The following is a 24,283-nucleotide window of genomic DNA, read 5'->3' on the forward strand; positions in this document are numbered from 1 at the left end:
AATAAAAAATGCCGCTTAACAGTATAATCGACTCTGCTAAGTTTATTCCTCCGTTTCAACAGCTGCTTAGGAAGCTCCCCAGCCCCTGAAATTGGGACAGACGTGCAAAGAAACTCCTGGGAGAGCTGCTCAGGGTAGGAACTACACATGGAAAAGTCCAAACAACATGTAGGTTTTGAGCTTTTTTAAAAACCTGGTTTTGCATAGCACCACCATGGGCAAAAGCACGCCCAGGCAGGAGCACCCAGCACCGCAGAGCGACCTGCCGCTGCCTGGGGACACAGGGGCTCTGGGGACATGCCGGGGACCCTGTTTGGTGAGGAGAGCTTGGGTTTCACTACAAAGGCAGCTGACCTGCTTCTCGCTAAGCTGCCCCTCGGAGGGCTCCTCTTTCTCTCCCTCTGTAAGCGCTCGGCACATCCCCAGCTTTGATTACCGACCGTCTCCCCCCAGCCCTGTCCCCAGCCCCTGACATCTCTTCATTAAGTCCTAGAGCGGGTTTATTCCCATGACGCTGCTTTGTCTGCCACTCTCTCCAGCCTTTCTACTAGAGGGAGAAAGCAAAGGATCAGCCCCCAGCTGTTCTGCAGCCAGACAAAGGGAGTGGATTCCTCCTCCCCTTGCTCCAGCTTAACAAAGCCAAGCGCAGCAGCTCCAAACCCGGAGCCGCGACCAGCGCGGCCTCGCTGCAATAAACAGGGCTCAGGGCTAATGAGAAAGCAAGAGCAGAGGAGCATCAGGCTGTGCCGTGTGTGGGAAAGGTTCCTTGAGGACAAAGGAAAACACTTCAATAAGAGCTAGAGACTCTCAGCTATGCAGAGGCGGCTGAAACGGAGATCTGCCGTGCTGGGAGACACGGGGTTTGTTCTAGAAAAGGAGGCTCCGTCCCTCCCTCCCTCCAATTTTTGCGGTTCAAAGGGATGTTTTATGAGCCTTCTGGGGGGGGGGTCACAAGGCAGCCACCCAGGGCTGCACACACTGAGATGGGTGCTCTTAGCACCTTCCCGCAGCTCTGCTAGACCCAGCAGACCTTTAAGCATCCCGGGACGCCGTTAGACAGAACCCCCTGGCCCCGGTGCCCCCCTCACCGTTTCCTGCGGCCTCATCCCCCCAGCAGATCTCACCCCGGAGCCCTCCCCGACTGCACTGGGTCAAAATGGTCCATGTTGGGCTCTGTGCTCCTCACCAGGGGCCAGAGCTGCATTTCTGCGTTGGGGGAGAGCTCCTTTCTGCAATTAGATATTTGCATTTGTACGACCTTCCAAAACACGGCATCTAAACAAACAAAGCATCAGGATGGGAACGTGACAGGGGATGGGGACAGACACCTGCGTACGCAGCCAGAGCCGAGCAGGTGGGATGGAAATAATTAGCGAGCAGGTTGTTAGCTGGGGAGTCGGGGCTTTTCCCCTTTCATCCGAGCTTTGCGATCAGAGAGAGGGGACTCGGAGCTGAGCCGGCTGCACGTCGGAAGGAGCCTGCTCGTTTCACCGCTTCCGAACGAGCACCGACCGCCAGGAACGGTCCCACCACCCCCGCAGGGGCAGCAGCCGGCCCGGGTGTCACCGGGTGTCACCGCTCGGGCACCCCCGCAGCGAGTCCCGGCCCCCGGCCGGGGGTTTCCTGGAAGGACAAAACACAGAATCCCAGAATGTCAGGGACTGGAAGGGACCTCGAAAGCTCCTCCAGCCCAATCCCCGCGCTGGAGCAGGAACAGCCCGGGCCGGTGCTGCCGTTGCCGCGGCCGCCGCACGGTGTCCTCGGCGCTCCGCGACCGGCGGGGCCGCAGCTGCCCCCGCAGCATCACCGGGAACCCCCCCCCCCCCCAGCCCCGAGAACCTCCCTAAAAGCGGGATGGACACCTCGGAAAGGGACAAAGGAGGGGGCAGCGCCCAAGGCACGGGACACAGCAGCGCCCCACGGCTGCCGCACTCAGCTCCCCCCTGGGTCCCCCTTTTGGTACAATCATTTGTGTTGCACCAGCGGAGGTTGAGGTTGGATCTGGGGAACAATTTCTTCCCCAAAGGGCTGTGGGGCATTGGAACAGGCTGCCCAAGGCAATGCTAGAGTCACCATCCCTGGAGGGGTTGGGCAGACGGAGATGAGGTTCTCAGGACATGGGGCAGTGCTGGGGTGGGGGAACGGTTGGACTCCATGATCTTCAGAGTCTTTTCCAGCCGAAATGATTCTGTGGTTCTGGGAAAGGAAAGAGAAGCCCATCCCTCTGTCCTTGGGGGCTCAGAGTGGGGCTCAGGAGCACATCTTGCACCCCGCGGTCAAACATGGTTGTTCTTTTAGAGGCTGCATGAAAGCGGATGCATCAGGATGTGCCAAGGGAGAGGGTTTGGGTGAGGATGCCCATGACCAGGCCCTGCTGAGGTTAGTGCCAGGACTGGGGTAACAGTTGGATTCAATCCTGAGGGTCTCTTCCAACCAAAATGATGCTATGCTAAAGCCCACAGCACAGGCTGGGCTTCTCCAAAGACAAGCTTTTAATGGTGCAACTGCTATAACTACAATTGTAACCCCACGGTGTGGACAACCCTCCTGCAAACTGCCCGGGCGGAACAAAACCAAAGAGAAGGCGACGGCCGGGGGCTTCTGGCTTCACTGCCAGCAAAGCCATCTCTGCGTGCCACGGCAAAGGCAGTATCTGCACTAGTCCTGTGCCAAGAAGGTCTTCCCTCTAGCCCAAACGGTCCCTTGGGTTTCATCCTTCCCAGGAGCACGGCAGCCCAGTGCTCTGGCTCTTGGCAAACGGACAATCAAATGCTACGGGCTTGCAGGAAAAGCCTTGCTACGAAGGCAAGAGAACAATCCCCTGAATCTGGCTGCAGGTTAGGAGCTTCCCTTGCTGCAAGCCAAGGGGATGTGGGCAGGGAAGCACACATCGATTCCAGGGCGCTCAGAGACGGCAACATCACCTCAGTTCTCCCTGAGGCACCGCTGACCTGGCTGGATGCTCCTAACACCTCTGAACCCATCGCCTCTGGTAGCGGGTGACAATGGCCACAGGGAGGGACTTGCACATGCCCTGACCTCCAGAGTCCTTCTGCTGGCGGGAGACACTATGAGCTGGTCCTTCACTTGGGCTTCCCTGTAGAGCTCTGAAGACAACTGGAGGGGGACCCTTGGCCAAAATGCTCCTTCCCTCCATGGGGCTGGAACGTCAGTGCCCATGAGGGAGAGGAACGGCAGGCCTGGCTCCAGAGTAAGGCTGGGCTTAGCTACCAGGCTCCTGGGGCAGCTTGGGTGATGCTCCCCCAGCCTCAGCCCCACCAGGAGCTGCTCAGCACCAGCAGGGTCAGGAGCCCACTAGGAATCGGAGAGGCACAGGGCTTCCACGGCGCTGCTCAGGCCCTGGCTCACCCCGCCGACCGCCAGCAGACAGTTCTGCAGCACGATGCTGGAGCAGGCGCAACGCGGGGTGGGCATGGGGGGGAGGCTCTCCCACTTGTTCTTCTCGGGGTGGAAGGCCTCTGTGGACTCCAGGACGGTCGGCTGGTTTCCTGGAAGGACAAAACACAGAATCCCAGGATGTCAGGGGTCGGAAGGGACCTCGAAAGCTCATCCAGTGCAACCCCCCCGCTGGAGCAGGAACACCCAGCTGAGGTTACACAGAAGGTGTCCAGGCGGGTTGGAATGTCTGCAGAGAAGGAGACTCCACAGCCTCCCTGGGCAGCCTGGGCCAGGCTCTGGCACCCTCACCGGGAACAAGTTTCTGCTCATATTCAAGTGGCACCTCCTGTGTTCCAGTTTGCACCCATTGCCCCTTGTCCTATCACTGGTTGTCACCCAGAAGAGCCTGGCTGCATCCTCCTGACACTCCCCCTTTCCATATTGATCCCCATGAATGAGTCAGCCCTCAGTCTCCTCTTCTCCAGCTCCAGAGCCCCAGCTCCTCAGCCTTTCCTCACACGGGAGATGCTCCACTCCCTTCAGCATCTTTGTGAAAAAAACGAGGCACTGGGTCACCTAGGAAGCACTGGCAAGCATCTCTTTTCTTCTCTGGAAGAGTGTCTGTGCTCTGGACCCCATTCACTTATGGCATGAGTTTTCCCTGCTTCCCCAGTGCAGCCAGAGCCAGGATCTCTCCCCTCTGTGATGATAACACACAACTCACAGATGCTTTTAAAGTGTTCCCACCACCCCCAGTGCCTCACCTAGTCCCCCAGCCACGATGACTCTGCCTTTCAGGTAGCCAGCCACAAAGTCCGCTCGCCTTTTCTTCAGGTAGGAGGAGCGCTCCATCTTCATCCAGCCACCTGGGAGGGACAGGACAGAGCGGGCATTGCAGGAACATCCACTCCCGGAAAACCATCTGCCTCTCTGAGCCCCTGCTTGCTTGTAGGAGCATCATTTTGCTGCTGCACCTTGGGGTAGTAAAACCCCATGACACAAGGGTCAGTATCACCACCCCATCAGGAGGGAGCTGTTGAACCCAGTGCCTTGGGACCATGGTTTTCCCCCACCTGCTGCCTCGACTTGTTAATCTTGGCTGCAGGCCTTCCTCTAGGCTGGGCTTAAGGCGCCAGCAGTCCCAGGACTCAGCAGATGAGAGCTCTGCAAAGACGGCAAAGCCCTGTGTGCCACCCACCCTGCTCCTCTGGAAAGGACAGAGCTGGGACATCCACCCACCTTGTTCCATGTCAAACATGTCCACGGTCCTCATGAACTTGGGCTGCCGGTAGAGCCGTCCCTGCCGCAGGCCCCCGAGACTGAAGAGTTTGTCTTCTGTAGGCACAAAGCTGGAGAAGGCTCTTTTGTTGGGGATGTTGGGAAACTTGGTCCACGATCTGGTCTCCGTGTCGAAGACCTCGAAGGCGTTGATAGCGTACTTGGACTGCCTTCCACCTGGGGCAGGCAAGATGGAAGGAAAAGGCTCAAACTCGGCTCACAGCACCAATCCATGGGCAGCAGGAACCAGAGGAGCCTCCCAGGGCAGGCTGAGAGCCTGATTTCACCAGCTCTCAAGTCACCCGCACCTTCGCACCCTTGCGCTTGCTTCTCCTTACCTGCATTTTTCACTCCATCACACCCTCTGCTCCCCTCCCCGCTGGCAGCAGTGGGTCGCTAGCGCAGAAAGGTGTTAGTATGCACCCGTTTAATCAAGACAAATTCACAGCAGAGCAGGGATGGGCGCTCGGGGAGCCCTTTGCAATTCAGATGAGCTTGGGGCCGGTGCAATCCAGCGAGCCCGAGCTCCTGACGGAGCAGGAGAGCCAGAGCAGCTGCTGCTCTCACCACCAAAGACGCGTTTTATTCTTCCAGCCCTCAGATGCAGATGAATACAGCTATTCTCAGCTCAGATGTTCAGTGCTGCCTTTGAAGGCAGAGCCTGTGCTTGCTACTGGGCCCACAAACTGTTTGCCAGCAGCAAAGCAAACTGCAAAATAGATCAAAGAGTCTTTTTTGGTAACCCCTAAAGAGAGCCAGGGTTGTCTGGTGGCTTGAGCAATCAGAACTCCTGCATTTTGATCCTGATATTCTGTTTGGCCATGAGCTAACAGCAACATTTCTCTGCCTTAGTTTCCCTTTGTGTAAGGCAAAAAAATAATGAAAGTCATCCCCCGCAAAAGGCTCGGTCCAGCATTTCCCAGCTACAGCAGGTCTTTCCCCTGCCAAAGGCAGACCCTTTGTGAAGCTGCTGATCTAAAAAGCATAGAAAATATTTTTACTCACTAGTTGAGTCCAAGGGCTTTTAACTACAGTCACAGGACTGCAAATTGAGCAGGCAAAGACCAGCTGTACCCTCGGCTGGTCACGGATGGGTCTGGGACAGGGGAGGCAAGAGCTGCTGCGGGACCTGGGAGCTGCCGGGGTGTTCGAGGGTGCAGGGGCTTCCAATGGAGCTGTGAATGCAAACCCAGCAACGGCCCCGCTCCAAACCCACAGCTGCAAGCTTAGTATTTCTGAATTTCTAAACTTCTTCCTGGAAAGGGCTGTGGGGCATTGGAACAGGCTGCCCAGGGCAGTGCTGGAGTCACCATCCCTGGAGGGGTTGGACAGACGGACATGAGGTTCTCAGGGACATGGGGTAGTGCCGGGGGTGGGGGAACAGTTGGACTTGATGATCTTGAGGGTCTCTTCCAACCTAAATGATTCTATAAATGCATGAGAAAGCAGGCAGGGATGGGAAGGAACATTTCCCAAACCTCCAGGGAGGTTTCTCAGCACTCAGATCAAAAGAGCTGCTGCCTGGCAATGCCCGAGGAGGAGGAGGTGGCAGAAATGCTCCTTACCCAGCACGTAGATCTTGGAGCCTCGCAGGAAGGAGGTGGCAGCGTACCTGGGTGTGGGCATGGCCGCCAGCGACACCCAGATGTCCTTGAGCATGTCGTAGTGCTGCAGGTAGTTGTGCGGCCGCAGGTCAGACCCCATCCCACCAGCCGCATAGACTCTGTAGTCTGGACAGGGCCAAGAAGCAAAGAAAAAAAAAAAAAAAAGAAAAAAGAAAACCCCACAAAATTATTATAGGAGAGCATCAGAAATACAGCTCCTGCTTTGCCCCACCAAGGTCTGGCACCAAATCCATATCAGCTACATCCATGTCTGGCTAATGGCAAACTCGGCTCTCCAAAACAAAGTCCTACCTGCACAGCACCCACGTCAACTCCTTCAACAAGCACTACAGCCCCACAGACACGATTCAGGAGAGCGGCGACAGCCGCCTTGCCCTTGCGGGCAGCCCCACAAAGCAGCTGAAAAAGCAGAGCCCAGCCCACCCTCTGCAAGGATCTGAGCCGCTATTTCTGTTCTCACACCAAATTGACCCTGCCATATCAGTCAGGAAAGCTTATACTCGGAGAAAAACATCTCCGAGATGGTAAACATTATTTTTAAACATTCCTTGACGGTAGCTTTTAAACCCACTTAAGCAAACAACCCAAGCAGCTTTCAAAGAAGCTGCCTGGAGATTAGATTTGTAATCCCGGGCCCGGCGGGGAGCTGGCTGACCCCGGGCGCGCTGCGCGGGAACGCGGCTCCCAGCCCCAGGCTCTTCAAAAGCACGGCAGAGTCTGCTAAAGGAAATCAATGTTCCACATCTCTGCTTGGAAATTAAAAAATGAGATGGGCCGATAAGGCAGAGCCTCACGGGCATTTAACAAGCCTCATTTAAGACGGCGGTGAGGATTGCAGAGGGGAGCGACGTGGGAGCTTGTACAATGATTTGAGCCCATGACCGTGAAGCTGACTATCTCCTGGCTGCTTCTGGGTTTGGACCAGGGATGTCTCTTCAAACCAACGCCGCTCTGTGGCCCCAAGACCACCCCTTCTGGCTCTGCAGCTCAGCCGGGGTGCTCCAGCCTGGCTTCGCGCAGCCAGCACCACCATTCCTATTTGTCTAGCATCTGCAGCGTATAAGGACCAGAATTTGCTACAAAACCCTGGAGAAGTTTGATTTGAGACCCTGGAGCTTGGACTTGTCCAAAACAACCCAGGTACCAGCACAGCCACAACCCTTCGTGGTTCCAGGGCTGATGATACTGAGCAACCCCGGGGTTCATCTGGTTTTATTTATGAGGAGCAGTTGAGGGAGCTGGGGGTTCAGCTGCAGAACAGGAGCTGAGGGGAGACCTTCTGATCTCTGACCTGCCTGAAAGGAGCTTGGAGCATGGAGGGGGCTGGTCTCTTCTCCCAGGTAGCAAGTGATGGGACAAGAGGAAAAGGCCTCAAGTTGCGCCAGGGGAGGTTTAGATGGGATATTAGGAAAAAATTATTCCTGGAAAGGGCTGTGGGGCATTGGAACAGGCTGCCCAGGGCAGTGCTGGAGTCACCATCCCCGGAGGGGTTTAAAAGGTGTTTAGATGAGGTTCTTTAGGGACTTGGGTTAGTGCCAGAGTTAGGTTACGGTTGGACTGAATGATCCTGAGGATCTCTTCCAACCGAAATGATTCTGTGCTCTCAGCCACCTACACAACAGTCACCTTTAGCAAGTGGGATATGACAAATACAGGCATTTCAGCTTCTAGAAGAACAGAAAAGGTTTTGGAGAATAACAAAACCCTGTGCCATCGCCCAGAAAGCTTTTGTGCCTGATGCATCAACCGATGCCGACCCTCCCCATCCCACCCCCCGCCGCATCCCCCCCAGCGCTGGGAGGACCGAACCCTCCTTGCCTTTTGCCGTCACCGAGATGCCCATGGCCGCTTCTCTCAGCGAGTTCCTCTTCTTCCACTTGCCCTCGTCGACGTTGTACATCTCCACTATCTTCAGCGGCATCTGATTCACTCCGACCCCTCCGATCACCATGATCCTCTTGCCCAAGGCGGCCACGGCCACCCCGGCGCGGGCGGTGGGCATGGGGGGCAGCGAGGTCCACTGGTCGGCCTCGGGGGAGTAGACCTCGAAACAATCCATGGGGACCCCGTTGTCATCGCAGCCCCCGATGGCAAAGACCTGCCCGCCAGCTTCCACCAAGGTGGAGTAGACCCTGCGGCTGGGGAGCGGCGCCAAGGTTTTCCACTGGAAATCTTTGGTATTCGCCAGCTCCATGGTGGCCGGTGGGGTGAGGAAGCATTGGTCTCCGCCCTACGCTGCGAAACAGAGGGGAAAAAAAATTAAAATGAAATAGCAAGGACAAAGTACAAAGAGCACCCAGAGCTGCTGGCAGGGACGGGAGCACCAGCCTCCCGCAGCCACCGTCCCCTCTGCCACCCCCGACACGCAGCAGCACCCCCCGGTACCTGTCATTGCGTCTCCATTCATCCTGCAGTTCCAGATCTGCATCAGAAGCCCGTGCAGAGACCGATCCTAAAAATAAAACAAAACAAAAGAGGGAAAAAAAAAAAAAAAAAAAAGGCAAGAGAGGTTGGAAGTCGGTTTGTTATCCTGTTTCCTGAGCATCTCCGCCCCCAAGCGACGTTCAAACCGAGGAGGCTGCAGGCTGTCTGCTCACTTCCCCGGCTGTCTGCCTGCCTGCAAGGCCCAGCTGAACGGGAAATCAGTTTTCTGTGGTTCCCACATCTTCTCCGAAAGTGTGAATTAGGGGGAGGTGATGGAAAAGCATCAGTGAGACACGTCGCAGAGAACTGGACTGAGATCCATCAAAATCACTCAGCCCATGGGCCTGAGCTGGCCTGAAAACCAATCAAACCAAGCAGAGCTTTTTGTTTTAACTTATTCTCCCAAGTAGATTTCACTAGTCAGCTAAAGGTTATTTATTGCGTAAAGAATACGGTTGATAAACCCATAAACACTCCTTGGGCTGTAACCTTGAGCAGCAGGACCCCGGCACCGTGGGGGCCGCAGGACAAAGGGACACAAAGCAACGATAAGAAGCAGCAGCAATTCAAACCACGCTTTGCATCTTCCCAGCAGCTGAGGAGAAAGGGGCAAACGACAGAGTAAATCACCAGCTGCTGTTCTCCCTCCCCTCAACCCCTTCTCCTCTGATGTGCATCACTCCCCACAACTGGAGCAGCTCGGGGATTTTTGCCTTGGCAGTTTAAGCAGCTCCAGACTATTGCTTTCATGAATAATTTATCTTCTTTCCAGGTGATTTTTCATGCATTACCACAGACAAATTCAGTATGGGCCAGCAAATTAAAAAAGCAGAGCCAGCTCCTATTTCCAGGAGCATGACAGATTTGCATCCTGACCCTGAGAAGTCATTTGCCTGCCCTTTGCCTCAATTTCTTCAACTACAAAGCGCAGTCCTGGGATGAGACACAATCAGCATCGCTCAGACGGCTGACAGAGGCAGAACCTCACAGCTGGGGCCGGTTACTCCGCTGTCATTAAGACTATTCAAATCTCCGGCAGAATTGTCTAAAAATCTCTTTTTCGACACACCAGAGGGTGATTCAAAGCGCTTGGAGGTGGCTGAGTATTTCTGTAGGTCCTTCGTGAGCTCGGGCAGAGCAAAGACCTGCAAATCCAAGTGGGAACCAGCGGATCCGGAGCCACCACCCTGGGCAGCAACACAAACCTCTGCCTGAATTCAGTTGCCTTGGCGTATGACTCACTAGCTCTCTTTCACTTTGGCGCTCATTAAATAAAATCGAGGTCAGTCTGAAACACCGTGCCCGCCTCCTTTGTCTCCATCTCTCCAGCATCACCTGAATCTCCCTAGGAAGCAAAGAAAGCCGTGCGAGCCGTCAAAATATGCCGACCAAACCTCCCCGGGCGCTGTGGCCATGTTCTCCTCCCAGGCAGAGGGAATTATCGCTTAATTATACCAGACAAATTGGAAGCATTAACTTTTTTTTTTTTTTTTCTTAAACGGCTACATAAAAATCAAAATGAATGGTAATTGCTTTTCTGTCGGAGGAGAAAGCGCTGAGCCCAGGACAGAAACCCCAGGTTTAAATGCTCACCCACACCCGCCAGGGTCTTTGCTATAGGGCTGGGCAGGGGACAGGGCTCCGGTGGGACACGATTTGTGATTTATAGAAGAGATAACACCAGGAGGTATGAAAGTGATGGGCTGAGCAAGGGAGAGAGCGCTCGGTGCTGCTCAGCGCGGCTGCTGTTGCTTTCCTTCCTATCTTGCCTCCCTCCAGGATTTCGAAGTTTGAGATCTCAAGGGCCAACACGGGTTCTGGCTGGAGCCGAAATCTCTGCCCTCCAGCCATCAGGGTGTTCTTTCGGCACTACCCAAACTATTGCATCCCTGCGCCAGCACAGAGGGAAAACAGACCTTATTTACACCTTTCCAAACGCAAGGAAATATAAAAAGGGCCGAGAAGATGAAAAGCCGCTAAGATACTCTCAAAATCTTCTCTTTTTCTTGCTCATGCTGAGCATATCCACCCCCGAGACATCACTGTGTACAGCCCCAGCCACACTTACACATAACACACAGACCCCGCCAAGGGAAGAGCTCTGGGCTATAAACAGAAAGATCCTGAATCCTCAGCCAGCCCGGGGCAGGTACAACTCACTGCAAACCCGTTCTGTACCGCGTTTCTCCAATTTGCTCAGAAAAGCCTCCAGCGCTTCCGCTGTGCCCCACGGAGCATCACCCGCTCGAGCCCTCGCTTTGGGAACAGCGATCGTTCCGTAAAGACCCCGGGGGGGACAACCACGCTGCTTCATCACCAGTTCACCTCAGAAATACCCTCGGCTTTGCTGACTTCAGTAGCGTGAGCCCAGATTTCCATCAGCGGCCCTGGGGACGGGTCCGACCCGGGACGCCCATCCCAGAACATCCCTGCTCCCAGTATCGTCTCCCACCTGCCAAACACCCACATGTCCCTTGCTGTCACCAGCAGCAGCTTAGAACACAGATGCAGACAGCCAGCAGTCTGACAGAGAAGCCTATTAAAGCAACCGCTCCTTTCAGGAAAAAAAAAAAAAAAAAGGCAAAAAAAAAAAAAGCTCTTGTACTCACCGCAATGTCACCCCAGATAAAGCAGGGGCAGTTGGACACGAGGAAAGGGGCTGCGGAGCTGCACACAGGCTGACGTCCAGCCAGCATCACCAGCCGGAGTGGGAACGATTCCCACCGCTCCAGGGACGGGCGTCACGGGAAAGGCAGGAACAGGGGCAACAATATGCTGGAAATAGCACAAAAACACCAAGAGGGAAAAAAAAAAAAAAAATAAATAAATACATCCCAGCTCCTGCTGCTCAGCACCAGGCAGGAGCGAGCAGCTTCGTTTCAGCTCTGCCTTGGCTGCCTCTATTAAATAAAGAGCAGGGAGAGATGACACAGCACAGACTCAAAGAAGGCAGCTAAAAGGAGATGATTCAGTGCAGGGAACACGGTTCTGTCCCAAGGAACAGTCACAGTACAGGGCCAGGAGGGGGGACACGGGAGATCCCTGAGAATTTCCCCCGTCTGCCTTTGTGCTGTTTTCACCTATGCTGGAAGTCAGCAGGATACGGGGCATCTCAAATAAAGCACCGAAAAGTTTTGCATGCGGGAGCAGCACCTAACCCTCCCCGTTAATCACTGTAATTGAGGCGAGCTGCTTTTCCTCCTAGAAGCACAGAAATGTCACGGTGTAACCACCCCTTGCGCTGGGACATAAACACCAGCACAGCCAAGAGGCCCCAGCCCTGTGGGCTCATGTACCAACCTTTGCTGTAACAAAACCAACCAAACAAACAAAAAAAATACAAAACCAAAAAAAAAAAAAAAATCATCCTTATTTCGGCAAAGACGCAGGGTCTTTGGAAAAGTCTGGCACCTTTATAACAACCCCAGCACGGCAGAAGCCTGAGCTCTCGTCCCAGATGCTCATCCTCGTTTCTTGGTGACACTCAGAACAAGATACAGACAGTCTGTCTATAAGCTTTGAATATTATACAGTCCCAGTCCCCAAGGTCACATAACACCAAGTCTAGGTTTTCAATAACTCCAGCTTTTAAGCGGAAAAGGCTTTAAAAAGAGCATTTGAAAACTGGAGACTCTGGTGCCTTCTCCATTGCTCAAACCCTGGCAGCTGAAGCTTTAAACAGAACATGCATGAAATATTCAGCCTGGTATTTCTGACCTCTCTTCACACTGAATCAAGTTTCCTTGCCATAGTAACAGCCACCCAGAAAAAAAAAAAAAAATCCACAAAAATCCACTAGTTCCCTGCCTTTGTCTCCAGATCACCCAGCTGGCAAAAGAGACTGTTCAGTTACAAGGAAAGTGAAAAAGCATTGCAATTATGAGAGAATTAATTGTGCCGAGCAAAGAAAAAGCAGCAGCACTCACAAGCGGCTCGTTTCATCCCTTCTGTTCCTGAGCATCGCTCTTTGCAGACGTACGGAGGTGCAGGCTGAAGGTGCAGACAGCAAACTGGGGCCGCCCTGACCTCCTCCCCGGCTTCACCCCGTCCCCCCCATCACCGGTCCCTTGACATCGTTTCCAGCCTCCTCACGCCAAACGCGATTTCCTGAGGTTGCTAACAGAAGGAAGGCAGAGAGGTTGTGGAAGGGAATATTCCACAGCTCACAGCACAGCAGTGGGATGCCAAGAGCTTTAGCAGACTACGGGACAGGGAGAACAACGGTTTCATTTTTTGGCACTCCTTAGCACAGCTAAATAGCCCAGCCCATCCTTTTTTTTTTTTTTTTTTTTTCCCCTAGGTAGGCTGAGGAGTCAGCAGAACGAGGTAAGACTTATTCACCTGGCGGTTTGTCTCAAGAGAGTTGTAATTTCATCCAGAGAACAGATAACCCACCTGCGAGACCGAATGGTACCCCGGTCCAGCACCCAGCAGCATCCTGCATCCCCCCGTCGCCCTCTGCTCTGCACAAACTGCACGGGTCATACACAGAAGGTCTTTTTCAAGCCCTGCAGTCTCACTGGTTACGTTTATAAAGCTCCTGTGACTCTGTATTGAGGCTGCATCCCTCCGGCGGGGAATGTAAAGAGCTTAGGCAGGATCTCAACTGGCGGAGCTCAGCGCCCGCACCCATCGCAGGCAGGGCCTGGTCGAGGGGCTGAAAAGGTGGGATTTGGGACTACTAGGCGGGAGGGGAAAAAAAAAAAAAAAAAAAAAAGGAAAAACCACATAAAACACATCCTCCTTAACCCACTTTTTTGGGAGGGAGAAACACAAACTCAAAGCTTTGTTTCTGGTTGCTTATGAAAAGCCTGGCCTGACGCCGGGACAAAGCCGTCCTCCTGCAAAGCATCCCCCCCAAGCAGCCCGCTGACCTCCAGCGAGAAACTCCCTCCATCCCTCCCTCCCGCCGGCAGAGCTCGGGTGTACTCACAGCCCCCGGGGAGCCGGGTCCGGGGGGAGCGCGGCTGCGAGAAACGCTCTTCGACCGCAACACCCGAATCCTCGGTGCCCGCAGAGCGTCCCCCGCCTCCCTCCCCGCAGCGGCGACGGGAGCAGCCGGGGCTGGGAGAGCTGCGTGGGAGGGATGTGAGGCAAGATTTAAAAAAAAATAAATAAAATAAATAATAAAAAAAAACCCCAGCATAAATCCAGCAGCCCTAATCTTCACCCTCCCGGAGATGTAGGACAATTAGAGGGAGAGTGTTTCCCCATCTGGTCTTTCCCTCGGTGGCGGCAGCCAGGGGTGTGCGTGCGTCTGTGTGTACACACTGTGTTACCAGAGCCGTATTTAAGCCTTTTATGGCTCCCCACACTCGCACAGGATGTTCTGGAGCTCGGGCTCTCCCCCCGCCGCCCTCCCCGCCTGCCAAAATAAAACTCCTCGGAAAGGGAGACAGACGGACAAAAATAGGGGAGTAGGAGCTGGAAAGCAGGAGCTGCCTCTGAGGGGAGGGAGAGCCCCAAATGCAGGGTTCCCCGCTCCAGGAGGGGCTGCCCCAGGCTGGTCCCAGTTGGGACTGGGAGACACTTTGCCCCGCGGTGGCAGAGGCAGCAGCAGGACATGGGACGCTTCGGGTTCCCATTTCCCAGCCTACTGATCACCCCAGGCTTTCACATCCCTGACCTGCTTCTCTACTCTTCTCCTAAAATTGCTGCAGAATAACTTTTCAGGAAAAAAAAAAAAAAAATCATTTATAAGCAAAAGCCAAAAGAGAAAGATCCTTTCGATGCATCTTCCATCGAGCTTCAAAGCTCTTCCCCAGAGATGCATTTGCAGTTCAGCCCAGCAGATGTTTCTAAATCCTTCAGGAAGCCCCTGAGCTCCCAAAGTCCTTCACACCCCCCCGGGATTTCTGCTCCTTTCAGCCTTATGCTCATCGAGCTTTCCGCACAGATCAGAGCATGACTTGGGTCGCTGCCGGTACCTGAGCATCAGGTGCTCAAGCACTCCACAGCCTTTGAACCTGCAACTTCTCGAGCTGGAAAAATCTCATGTTTCCATTTCAGACGGACTCACTTCTCCAGCGGCCACTTCCCTGGACCAGTGACAGTCCCCAGGGGCGGCTGGAGGAGGTTTCACGTTCAGCCCTGGCTTCCAAAAACCCCTTGGTGTTGACCCCAATTCAGACCCATCGCGATCCAGAAAGGGTTTGTTGTTGCCGATAGCTCGTGCTGGTTGAGACGGGGAGCTATTTTATAGCAGCTCTAGCCATAAAACAAGAAAAATGAGGAAATCAACAAGAAGTTGAGTCAAATGACTCTCCATAAAGCAAATTCTCATCCCCTACCAGCTATTTTAATCTCCTCTTAGCTTTCCAGTGGGAGGATTCAATTTGCATTTAAATAAAAACATCAAGCACAGGGCCAATCTAACATTAAGAGGTTCATTACAAAGGCATTTACCTCTTAAGAAACTTAAAAAGACCCCATCAAACTGGATTTTAACATGGGGGCTATTAGCAGTCTGGCATTATTGGACACTCAGTAAGTTATTATTATTTACCAGACTGTTTAGAGATGAGAAGGAAGGTCTCCAGCAAGCTCACAAACTCCCTGCTTAAACCCAGGCTGACGAGATGAGCTGGAGCCCAAGCCACAGGGCTGGCAGCTCCTCTCCATCCCCGTGTCAAACCACTAGAGCTTTGGTCCCAGGTGGGTTTTCAGTTGGTTGGTTTAGATCATTTATTGTAGGTTTTTTTTTTTTTTTTTTTTTTTTTTTGTTGGCTGGGTTTGGTTTTTTTACATTGCGGTTTGATCTCAAGCCTTTCATCCGCTTTTCATTTGCCTCCCTGCTTTCCATCTGCCCATTTCACCTGTTGTTTCGTGGCCGCGGTTGGGCTCCCAGCGCCGTGTGGCCAGCCCCCGGGGCTTGGGGGGGTTCTCCTGTCAGCCGGGACCTCTGGCTGGTGGCACAAACATGATGGATCGCGATAAAATTGGGAGCAGTGATGGTGTGACATGGACCAGGGCAGGGTTCTGCCAGGACACCTTGATGATTCTTATATAGTCCTGTATATCTGATGCTAATAGCTTAGTAAAACAAATACTCTTATCTTCATAAGCATTTAATTCACCCATTAAAAAAAAAAAAAAAAAAAAAAAATCAAGTAAACCCAAAATAACCCCCTTGATGAGTTTTCACTGGCTGGTGTAATTTCTTAGATCAATGCGAGCAGCCTTACCTTCCCACCATGTCTGCGCCCCGCCAACACCTGCAAACGAGCAGAGAAACAAGAGGTGAAGGCAGGGGAAGAGGGAAGCTTTACAATGGGGAAAAGCTCGGGAACAGGTACGGCAGCGTGGCCATAAAGCCCCAGGTGTTCAGCCCATGACTGAGTCGGACCCGACAGGCTGGAAAGTAACTGGGAAGGATGGATATGGAATATGTTACTGAGATCCCAGCCCTTGCACAAAGGCAGGTGTTGGCTTTGCTCAGCTGCTTTTTGAACGGTGAAAACTGCACAGCACCACATGAGGAAAGCGTCACCCTCCTCCGGATGGCATCTTCTCCCAAGCAGCAAGTGACGGGACAAGAGGAAATGGCCTCAAGTTGCGCCAGGGGAGGTTTAGATGGGATATTAGGAAAAAATTCTTCCCCAAAGGGCTGTGGGGCATTGGAACAGGCTGCCCAGGGCAGTGCTGGAGTCACCATCCCTGGAGGGGTTTAAAAGGCATTTAGACGAGGTTCTTAGGGACATGGGTTAGTGGTAGAGTTAGGTTATGATTGGACTCGATGATCGTGAGTGTCTCTTCCAACTGAAATGATGCTACGATTCTATCTTTTCCTGGCTGTGTCCTGCTTGCCGTGGGAGAAAACCTCTCGGGATATCCTGAAGAACTCGGCAGGACAAGGAAGGCCCAGGGATACTCCAGATTTGTGCCTTGAAAAGGGAAAGAAGTTCTCCTGGTTGCTTGGAAATGATAAAGGAGGTGTCACTGTTAAAGGTAAAAAAAAAATTTTAAAAAATAGTCCTGAAAACCTATAGCACTTTCCTGCAGTTCAACATCTGTTTCCATGGGAACAGCAGGAGAGTTGCAGGAATTCCTGCAAATCACACAAATAAGCCAAACAGTGACATTTTCTTTTCCTCCTCCTTACCTGCATCGCTTCAGGTTCAGCCACCTCAACCCAACGAGCGCTCTTGACTTCTCGTAAGCGTTTGGGAAAAACACACTGAACTGCAGGAGGTAAGAAAACAGGGGGGAAAAGCAGCAAAAAGCACCTCCAGAGCCCCAAGTAAGAGACTTTTCTTTTAGGAAGGATCAGGATCTTGTAGAGAAAAGGGAAAAACATGCAAGAGGACCAAGAGCTGCCCATGCACACCCCCTGGCACTGCTGACCACAGCAGCCATCCTTTGGCACGAGCATTCGGTCCTCCCCGTCATTTCTTCCAGACATTTAGCAACCTGACAGTTAATTAACTAGTTAATTAATTAATTCTCCCTCCTGCAGGGCCCTGAGCTGGTTACAGCACAGAGAGTCACCTTAATGCGCAGAGACAGGAGCCAAGAGCTTCAGCATCTCTCCATCAGAATATTTAACCCACGGGGAGAAGTCCACCAGCTGTGTCTGCCCGTTTGACAAACACACAGAGACATCATTTCGGGCCAGACGGGCACTTGGAAAAGACAGTTGCTGGGGAAAAAAAAAAAAAATATATGAATGCATAGTAACGTTCAAAATCAGCTCCAGTTAGCAGAATTTCTGCAGCAGCATGAATGAGCTTTAAGCTAACTAGTTAGGCTATGGATGCATGTGGCTTCGCACGCTTTTTAGAACAACAAAACGTAAGGCCATGTTTATATAAAACTAGAAAAAAAAAAAAAGGGTTTATGCAAGATATAGGACTGGGAACAGTCGATTTTCACACATGGTCACCAGAATAATAAAGCATTGAAATATAACAGTGGTTTGCTGGTATCACAAGCTGCATCTCTCCTGTGTTCACTAAGGGGGAGTCTGTTATAATGGGGAAAAAAAAATAATAATAATTACATTTGCCTTCCTGGCCAGGCCAGCAAGAGCAAATATATTCCAGCACAGGGTACAAAGTACTTTGGGTTTTCTCTCTCGGAGCTGAATGCCTGAGAAAGAAAAGGGACTTCGAACAGCGGCGGTTTGTTCTTTAGTCTTCAAAGGAAGCGAAAGTTAATCATTCATGGACCAGGCAGCAAGAAAAGACAAGAGCAGACTATGTAAAGAATGGATTTAAAGGGGATGTGGAATAAAAAAAAAAAAAAAAAATCACAGTGTAATTCTGGTTTTCCATAAAAGAAATAAGATTTTTTAATAGATTTTGATGAATTAACTCCTAATCTGCCCCAAAAACATTCATTTAAACTGCAGAGAACACTGTTTTCCTTTCCTTTGGCAGTTAAATATTGAAACATTTTGTGCTTTAAAAAAGAAAAAAAGACTAGTTTGAAAAGGAAAAGCTTTCAGAACTCAAGCAGCTTTGTTTCAAAGGCTGCCATAATGAAACGCTTCCATCCTCAGAATTTTTCTTTTTGTTTTGCTGATCCCCAAAGCTAAGTCCATGGGCAAACGTATTAATCTATAACAGCGTATTTTTGCCCAACTCTCCCTGGATTAAGAAGTTCTATTCCTGGCTCTGTCCCAGGAGGCTTTTGTGACAAGTCACCAAAACTCTGTATGTCCATCCACAGCGATTCGTTTCCAGTGCGGCTGGACCGCGACTGCCCAGCAAGAACCTCCGACCAGGGTCTCCCTTATACATTCCTCTGCTCCTTAGAGGTTTGCAGAAAAATTGCTTCTGCACCTGCAAGATCTTAAGCCTGGTTGCACGTAGTCAAAGGGAAAAAGGGGCAGACCCTGAGCTGCTCAGATCGCTGCAACAGCCCAGAAAAAACCACCCCAGGAAGGACAAGGTGGATGCAGAAGGAATTTGAGATTGTCTCACCCATCCAACCAAGGATTTTCTTCCGGAGCTTCCACTCATCAGACACCTCCCAGCCCATCCTGCAGCATCTCTGAGAATACAGAAATGTGTTAAAGGGAAGTTGATTATAAATGACCTCACCACTTCTGCTCTTCCCTATTTAGCATCTTTTTTTTTTTTTTTGCTGTCATTACTCTCCCAGAGCTATTTCTGCCAAGCGCAGATCCTTGCTGACAGGTCTCTAGTGGAGAAGGCTGCAGTGCATAAAATTAGAGACGTGGGGGACCTGGTAACAACCTGCCAGGGACCCACGGGGGGTGGGAGACGGCCCGGTTTGCCCTGGGTGCCGGGCAGGGCTTAGCGGTGAAACCGGAGGTGCGTGGCAATGGGATGTCAGATCTTCAGCAATCCCAGCCAGGCTTGCAAGGGAATTCAGCGAAGCAGGATAAAAGGGGCCGGGGACAAAGAGAAGTCAGACAGTTCAGGTTAGAAATGTTGGGGGGGGGGGGTGTTACTTACAGAGGGGAAAAAAATAAAATAATCACTGGATTTGGAAGCGTCCTGCTGCACCACGCGGTGACCCGTGACTTTATCACGAGCAGCCCCAGTGCAGCCCTCAATATCCCCTTTTGTACACGGCAGGCAAGAACAGAGCAGCGCTCCATCCTTATTTTCTTAATTTGCATCTTTGCTACTGCTGGTCAGCCTAGAAAACATGCAGTTATTCTCTGTGTTCAAGTTAGTCCCCCCCAAAGAGCAGGTACCCCCTTTACCTCTAATTTTCAGTGGCTGGGGTTGCCAGGTCGGGGGGAAATGGGCACAATTTGCCTTCTCCCAGCACAGACAACACCCACATGCTGATTATTTGCATTGATGATCAGTTCAATAAAATGAACGAGCACGATATGTTCTAAACTCGCTCCCCAGGGAAGGGGGATCCGTTCCTACTCCGTCCTGGCACGATCGCTACGCCGCTTTATTCATTTCCACGGAGCTCCAGGAGCCTCGGCACGAGCTGAACTTCTCTGGGGGTGGAGGAAGCTGCTTGTGTCTCCTCATTTTGAGTTAAGAGAAATGCATTTTTAATCCAAATCCAACATTAATGAGACTTACAGCTCAGTACCACTTCCTTGAAGGTCAGGCAGTAACAGGGAGTCGGTATCATCACCTGAGGCTGGGAGGAAACCAACTTATATCTGGTGTTTCTCGAATAGAAGAGAACCAGAGCACAGAGAATCTGTTAAGTTCTCAATGATGCAGTAATCCCAGCCACAGGCAGCTTAAGAAAAACAAAGCCATGCAGAACTCTAAATGCCTCCGAGTGAATAAACTCTCTAGCTGGGGCACAAAACCCCTGAACTTGGCTCCAGCAAAGGAGCAGCAGTGTAGTAAGTCACATTTCTCAGAGTTAAGAGCCACTGTATGCAGTGAACACTGGGCAAAGACAAGTCACAGGCTTTTTCTGCCCTCCTATTAGCTTTCAATTCACTGCCTGAAGAGCTTGTCCACAAGTAGCAGGGAGAAAAAAGTGCATTTGTAACCACTGCTAAACACTGCTTGTGTCATCAGGACGGTGCTTTTATTTTCTTCCCAGGACAGGGTTTCTGAGCAGCCTGTATTAGCGTCCGTTAACTCTATACAGGAAGACCACAAACAGAAAGATGGCAAATATCAGGATCCTCACGGGTATGGATATCGAAGGCTCTGCGGTCTCCTCCTGTGCTACTTCTGCTCGGTTCGGCACATTTTCCAGCATCAACCTTTCTTCTTTCACTTCAACCGCCTTCACATTCTCCCGAGCTGGCGGCTGCCTCCTCACCCTCTTCAGCCTTTTCCTGCTGAGTCCAGGAGGGGAAAACAAAGTCGTTTCAGGTAACCTGAATTCTCATCGCTGACCTTACAGAGCCAACATCTGTTATCTTCTAAACACAGAAACCTACCATTAAGTGAGAAATTAATCTTGCAATTAGGGCAGAATAAAAAAAAAAATAAAATAAAGACACAGACTACAAAGAAAGTCTTCTGGTTACAAAACAACAACCTTGTGAAGTTAACCCGAGTACCAACTTTGTGCAGCTGGCACGGAGGGATAATCCAGTGCCATCCAGTGCTGCCCAGTTCTTGTACTGGACACCTGGGGTTACCTGGGGAAAGGTGTCCAGGAGGGGGTTGGTCTCTTTTCCCAAGTAGCAAGTGATGGGACAAGAGGAAACAGCCTCGAGTTGCACCAGGGGAGGTTTAGATGGGATATTAGGAAAAAATTCTTCCCGGAAAAGGCTGTGGGGCATTGGAACAGGCTGCCCAGGGCAGTGCTGGAGTCACCATCCCTGGAGGGGTTTAAAAGGCGTTTAGAGGAGGTTCTTAGGCACGTGGGTTAGTGGCTGAGTTAGATGGGGTTATGGTTGGACTCGATGATCCTGAGGGTCTCTTCCAACCGAAATGATTCTATCATCCTATGATATGGCACAGAAGGAATGAACAGGAATGGCACTGGCGTCCTGGGACCTGCTTGATATCTGCTGCTGTAGAATTGATAGGAAAGCAGCACTAGAACCATATTTCTCTGCTTAGTGTCTAACTGGAGCAAGATCTACAAGTCAAGGACCTCTTTGAATTCACATATTCCCATGCAAGGAAAAAATAAATATAAACCTTCAATGATTTTCTAACAGCAGCGCAACATAGACTCCCAGGCTTCCTTCTTTTGTCCATGCAAAACCCTCAAGGATGGGAGTGTATTTTGACAAAGCTGTAAAAAGGAGCTCACACCTGGAAGAGACTCTAAGGACTCTGTGGAGACTGCCCCGCTTTCAGTACCTACACAGTAAATTGTAAAAAAGCCACCCACATTTACAGTGCACCTGAAGTTCACCCATTAAGGCAAGTGGCTCCCCCCACCAACTGCTAATATCCTTAATGCACTCTCAAAATAGGTTTATTGAAACAGTGTGCCCTCAGCCAGACGATGCCTGTGTAGGAAAGCAGGTTTTCTCAGCATCAAAAAGTGCGGTTATAACTCTGTGTAAGTGTTGGTTTTGCTTGGGCAGAAGTTGCTGCATGGCCTGGAGGATTCCGAAACGCAACAACTTATTTGCTGTTTATAACCCCAATGGGCTCATAGGAATCCCAGCTGAAACCCAAATGTTGCACTTAAAGCACTCTTCAACTTCGGAAAGTCTTTATCTAGCTCCAGAAATTTCTCAGCTAAAGCTTTATTTTCTAAGCAAGAATTCCCACAATCCCTGTGCTTTCCCAGATGTTAATCTGTAGGTAACCACGTGGGAATTTCTCCAAAACAGGCAAACAAACCGAAGGAAAGGTGGTTGATAACAAGAGGAAAAGACAGGCTAAATGCACGGTACCTGACTCCTTCAGGGCGCAAAGAATCACAAAACCACGTTCCATCTCGGTCATCTTCCTCAGTTTCATCACTAGATGTTTCACTCATCTGATGGAATAAGAAATTACGGTGAGAGGCTCAGTGAGCTTCATGCATAAGCTTTTCACGTCTAGCAAGCAAAGCTACCAAACGAGCTGCAGATCGCTAGAACAAAGCCACCTTCATTTTGAGAGGGAAGGTGCTTCATCTTTTGAGGTCCTGGTGTTACAAGACCAATAAAAAGGGGAAATGCACGTTGACGATCACAGGGCTCCGACAGGGATGGCGCCCACACATAACTAACACCGTGGTACTTGCTGAGAAGTGAGTCAGTGAATGGAAGCTGCCTTGAAATAATCTCATTTAAAGTGGATTGTTCTTCTGCAAATAGCAACAACAAAAAAAACAAACCACCACAAAACCAAACCCCACCTTTGTAAAGTACTTAAAAAAAAAAAATCAAGAAATTAGGTTAAAATAAAAGCCGGTTGCCTGCAGCCTGCTCTAACACAGATACCTCTGGAATATTAACCAGTGTTCAGTATATCATTGTGCTCTCGTCTACCATTTTCTCATCCTGCTGGAAAAAGAAATACCACTTTGAACTAATTTATTGCACAAGTCAGTGAGTAATGCGCAATAAATGGCATTTTGCCTCTGGTCACGTCATCTAATCACAGCAGCTCAAACTCATCTGCGTGCAAGGAGAACGGTGCTATGATCAACATCCCTGGTACATCAATGCTCCAAGGTCTCATTGTGCTGGTGCCACAAAAAGACAAGTCTTGTGCCAAAGATCTAGCCACCATCTAGACCATCATGCAACAGGGTCCATTTCTAGGGCTGAAGCCTAACTACTGTACTTTTCAACAGATTATTTACATTCAACATGACATATGTAAGTGCTGGGGCAAAAAGATCCATTCGGCATCACCCGTTTCAAGACGATCCATGGCTGAACTTTAAATGCGAAGTGGAATTTATCCTACCATAAATATGCTAAATATTCTCTTCAAAAGGAAGCGCCACCTTCAAGATAAGCATCTTTTAGGCTACATCTTCTAGTTTACACGCTCTGCTGGGAGGAAGCGGAACACCCCCAGGGGAACATTTGGCTCCTCTGCCAAAATTCCTCAGGTACGAACAAGCTCATTTGCTCTGAGTTGACTCTGGATCTTTACACCGCGAAGTGCACGTTAGAGAAATTCCGATAAGACGGAAGATTTCTAAGCTTAAGGGCTGACTAAGAGACCACGGGATGCGCCGCTGTGCTGGGAAGTGAAACGAGATTCCGTGACTCGTGGTATCATTTGGACGGGGCGCCAGGCTGAGGGTTGTACCTGGGAAGGGTTTTGCGCCCAGAGGTGACTATGGGGGGGTTAACAGAGCCTTAATACCCTTTTTCTGCAAATAGCTTTGAAACCACCACGGGGACCGATGCGAGCCGACCTCTCCTGTCCCTGCAGCTGGGCTGTTATCAGCAATTCATCCTCCGGCAGGATTTCTTCTACCTGTTAATATGTCAAGACAGACTCATTAACGTGGGCTGCGGGCACAGATTTAAAGCCGCGTATCGTGAGTTACCACAAAGTCGTGAACACTGTACAACACAGACCACGTTCCGGTTATTTATACTGATTTAAATGGGAAACTTCTTACCATTTTCTCGTATGTGACAAGCCTACACACACAGTTACAACGAAAAGTTGATTAAAGCGCATGTAACTAAAAGCCTGAAATAATTTAAATTCCGTAAGTGAAGAGTAAAGCAACCCTGAAGATATTAGATTAAGATATTAGACTAATTAACGATAAAGTACAACCTAGGTACTCTATTCTTAACTAGCAATCCTCTACCTAATCCTTTAATATTTAAAAATCTATGTGCAAGAGAGACGGCCCATCATAAAGCGGCCCCAATTTGCATTGCTGTTAGCCACAATTATTCTTACGAAGATATTTAATACGCATTGAAAGCGACCAGATCATCCAAATAGATGGAGTACAAGTAATGCATTTAATGTTCTGTTGCTACAAATTAACCTGGCCTGCTTTAATAGTCATGGCTAGAAAGTCAGAACTGGGAGACAGCAAACAGTGAGGGAAGCCCAATTTAAGTTCACTTCTGGATTTCGGGACTGCTCGACGCAAAGACATAACAAAATTAACGCGTAACAAGTACAGATACTTTCCTCTGCTATTATCTCAGCAAGGCTGTAATCTTCATCGGGCAAGAGAAGCTTCATCCGATATTCAGACATTTCCAGGTGTGAAGA

At 50.8% G+C, this 24,283-nt stretch overlaps 1 protein-coding gene across 1 annotated transcript; it reads right to left on the bottom strand.

Annotated features, from left to right (window-relative positions):
• Window positions 1-2,447: 2,447 nt before the first annotated feature.
• Window positions 2,448-13,791, bottom strand: KLHDC8A (kelch domain containing 8A). The gene is made up of 8 exons (XM_065649530.1): window positions 13,660-13,791; window positions 11,336-11,501; window positions 8,688-8,754; window positions 8,121-8,537; window positions 6,243-6,407; window positions 4,639-4,854; window positions 4,164-4,265; window positions 2,448-3,509 (listed from the first exon to the last, which is right to left on the bottom strand). Exons 4-8 carry the CDS (start codon window positions 8,494-8,496, stop codon window positions 3,316-3,318), a joined length of 1,053 nt encoding a protein of 350 aa, XP_065505602.1. The 5' UTR covers window positions 8,497-8,537; window positions 8,688-8,754; window positions 11,336-11,501; window positions 13,660-13,791; the 3' UTR covers window positions 2,448-3,315.
• Window positions 13,792-24,283: the final 10,492 nt, after the last annotated feature.

This window comes from Caloenas nicobarica, chromosome 21 (genome assembly GCF_036013445.1).
Source record: "Caloenas nicobarica isolate bCalNic1 chromosome 21, bCalNic1.hap1, whole genome shotgun sequence".
NCBI lineage: Eukaryota > Metazoa > Chordata > Aves > Columbiformes > Columbidae > Caloenas > Caloenas nicobarica.

Coding starts and splice junctions, on each gene's coding strand:
- KLHDC8A (XM_065649530.1), bottom strand. CDS start 8,496: ATGGAGCTGGCGAATACCAAAGATTTCCAGTGGAAAACCTTGGCGCCG. Junction 4,266..4,638: donor CATGTTTGACATGGAACAAG/GTGGGTGGATGT, acceptor TGTCCCTCCCAG/GTGGCTGGATGAAGATGGAG. Junction 3,510..4,163: donor CATCGTGGCTGGGGGACTAG/GTGAGGCACTGG, acceptor TTGTCCTTCCAG/GAAACCAGCCGACCGTCCTG.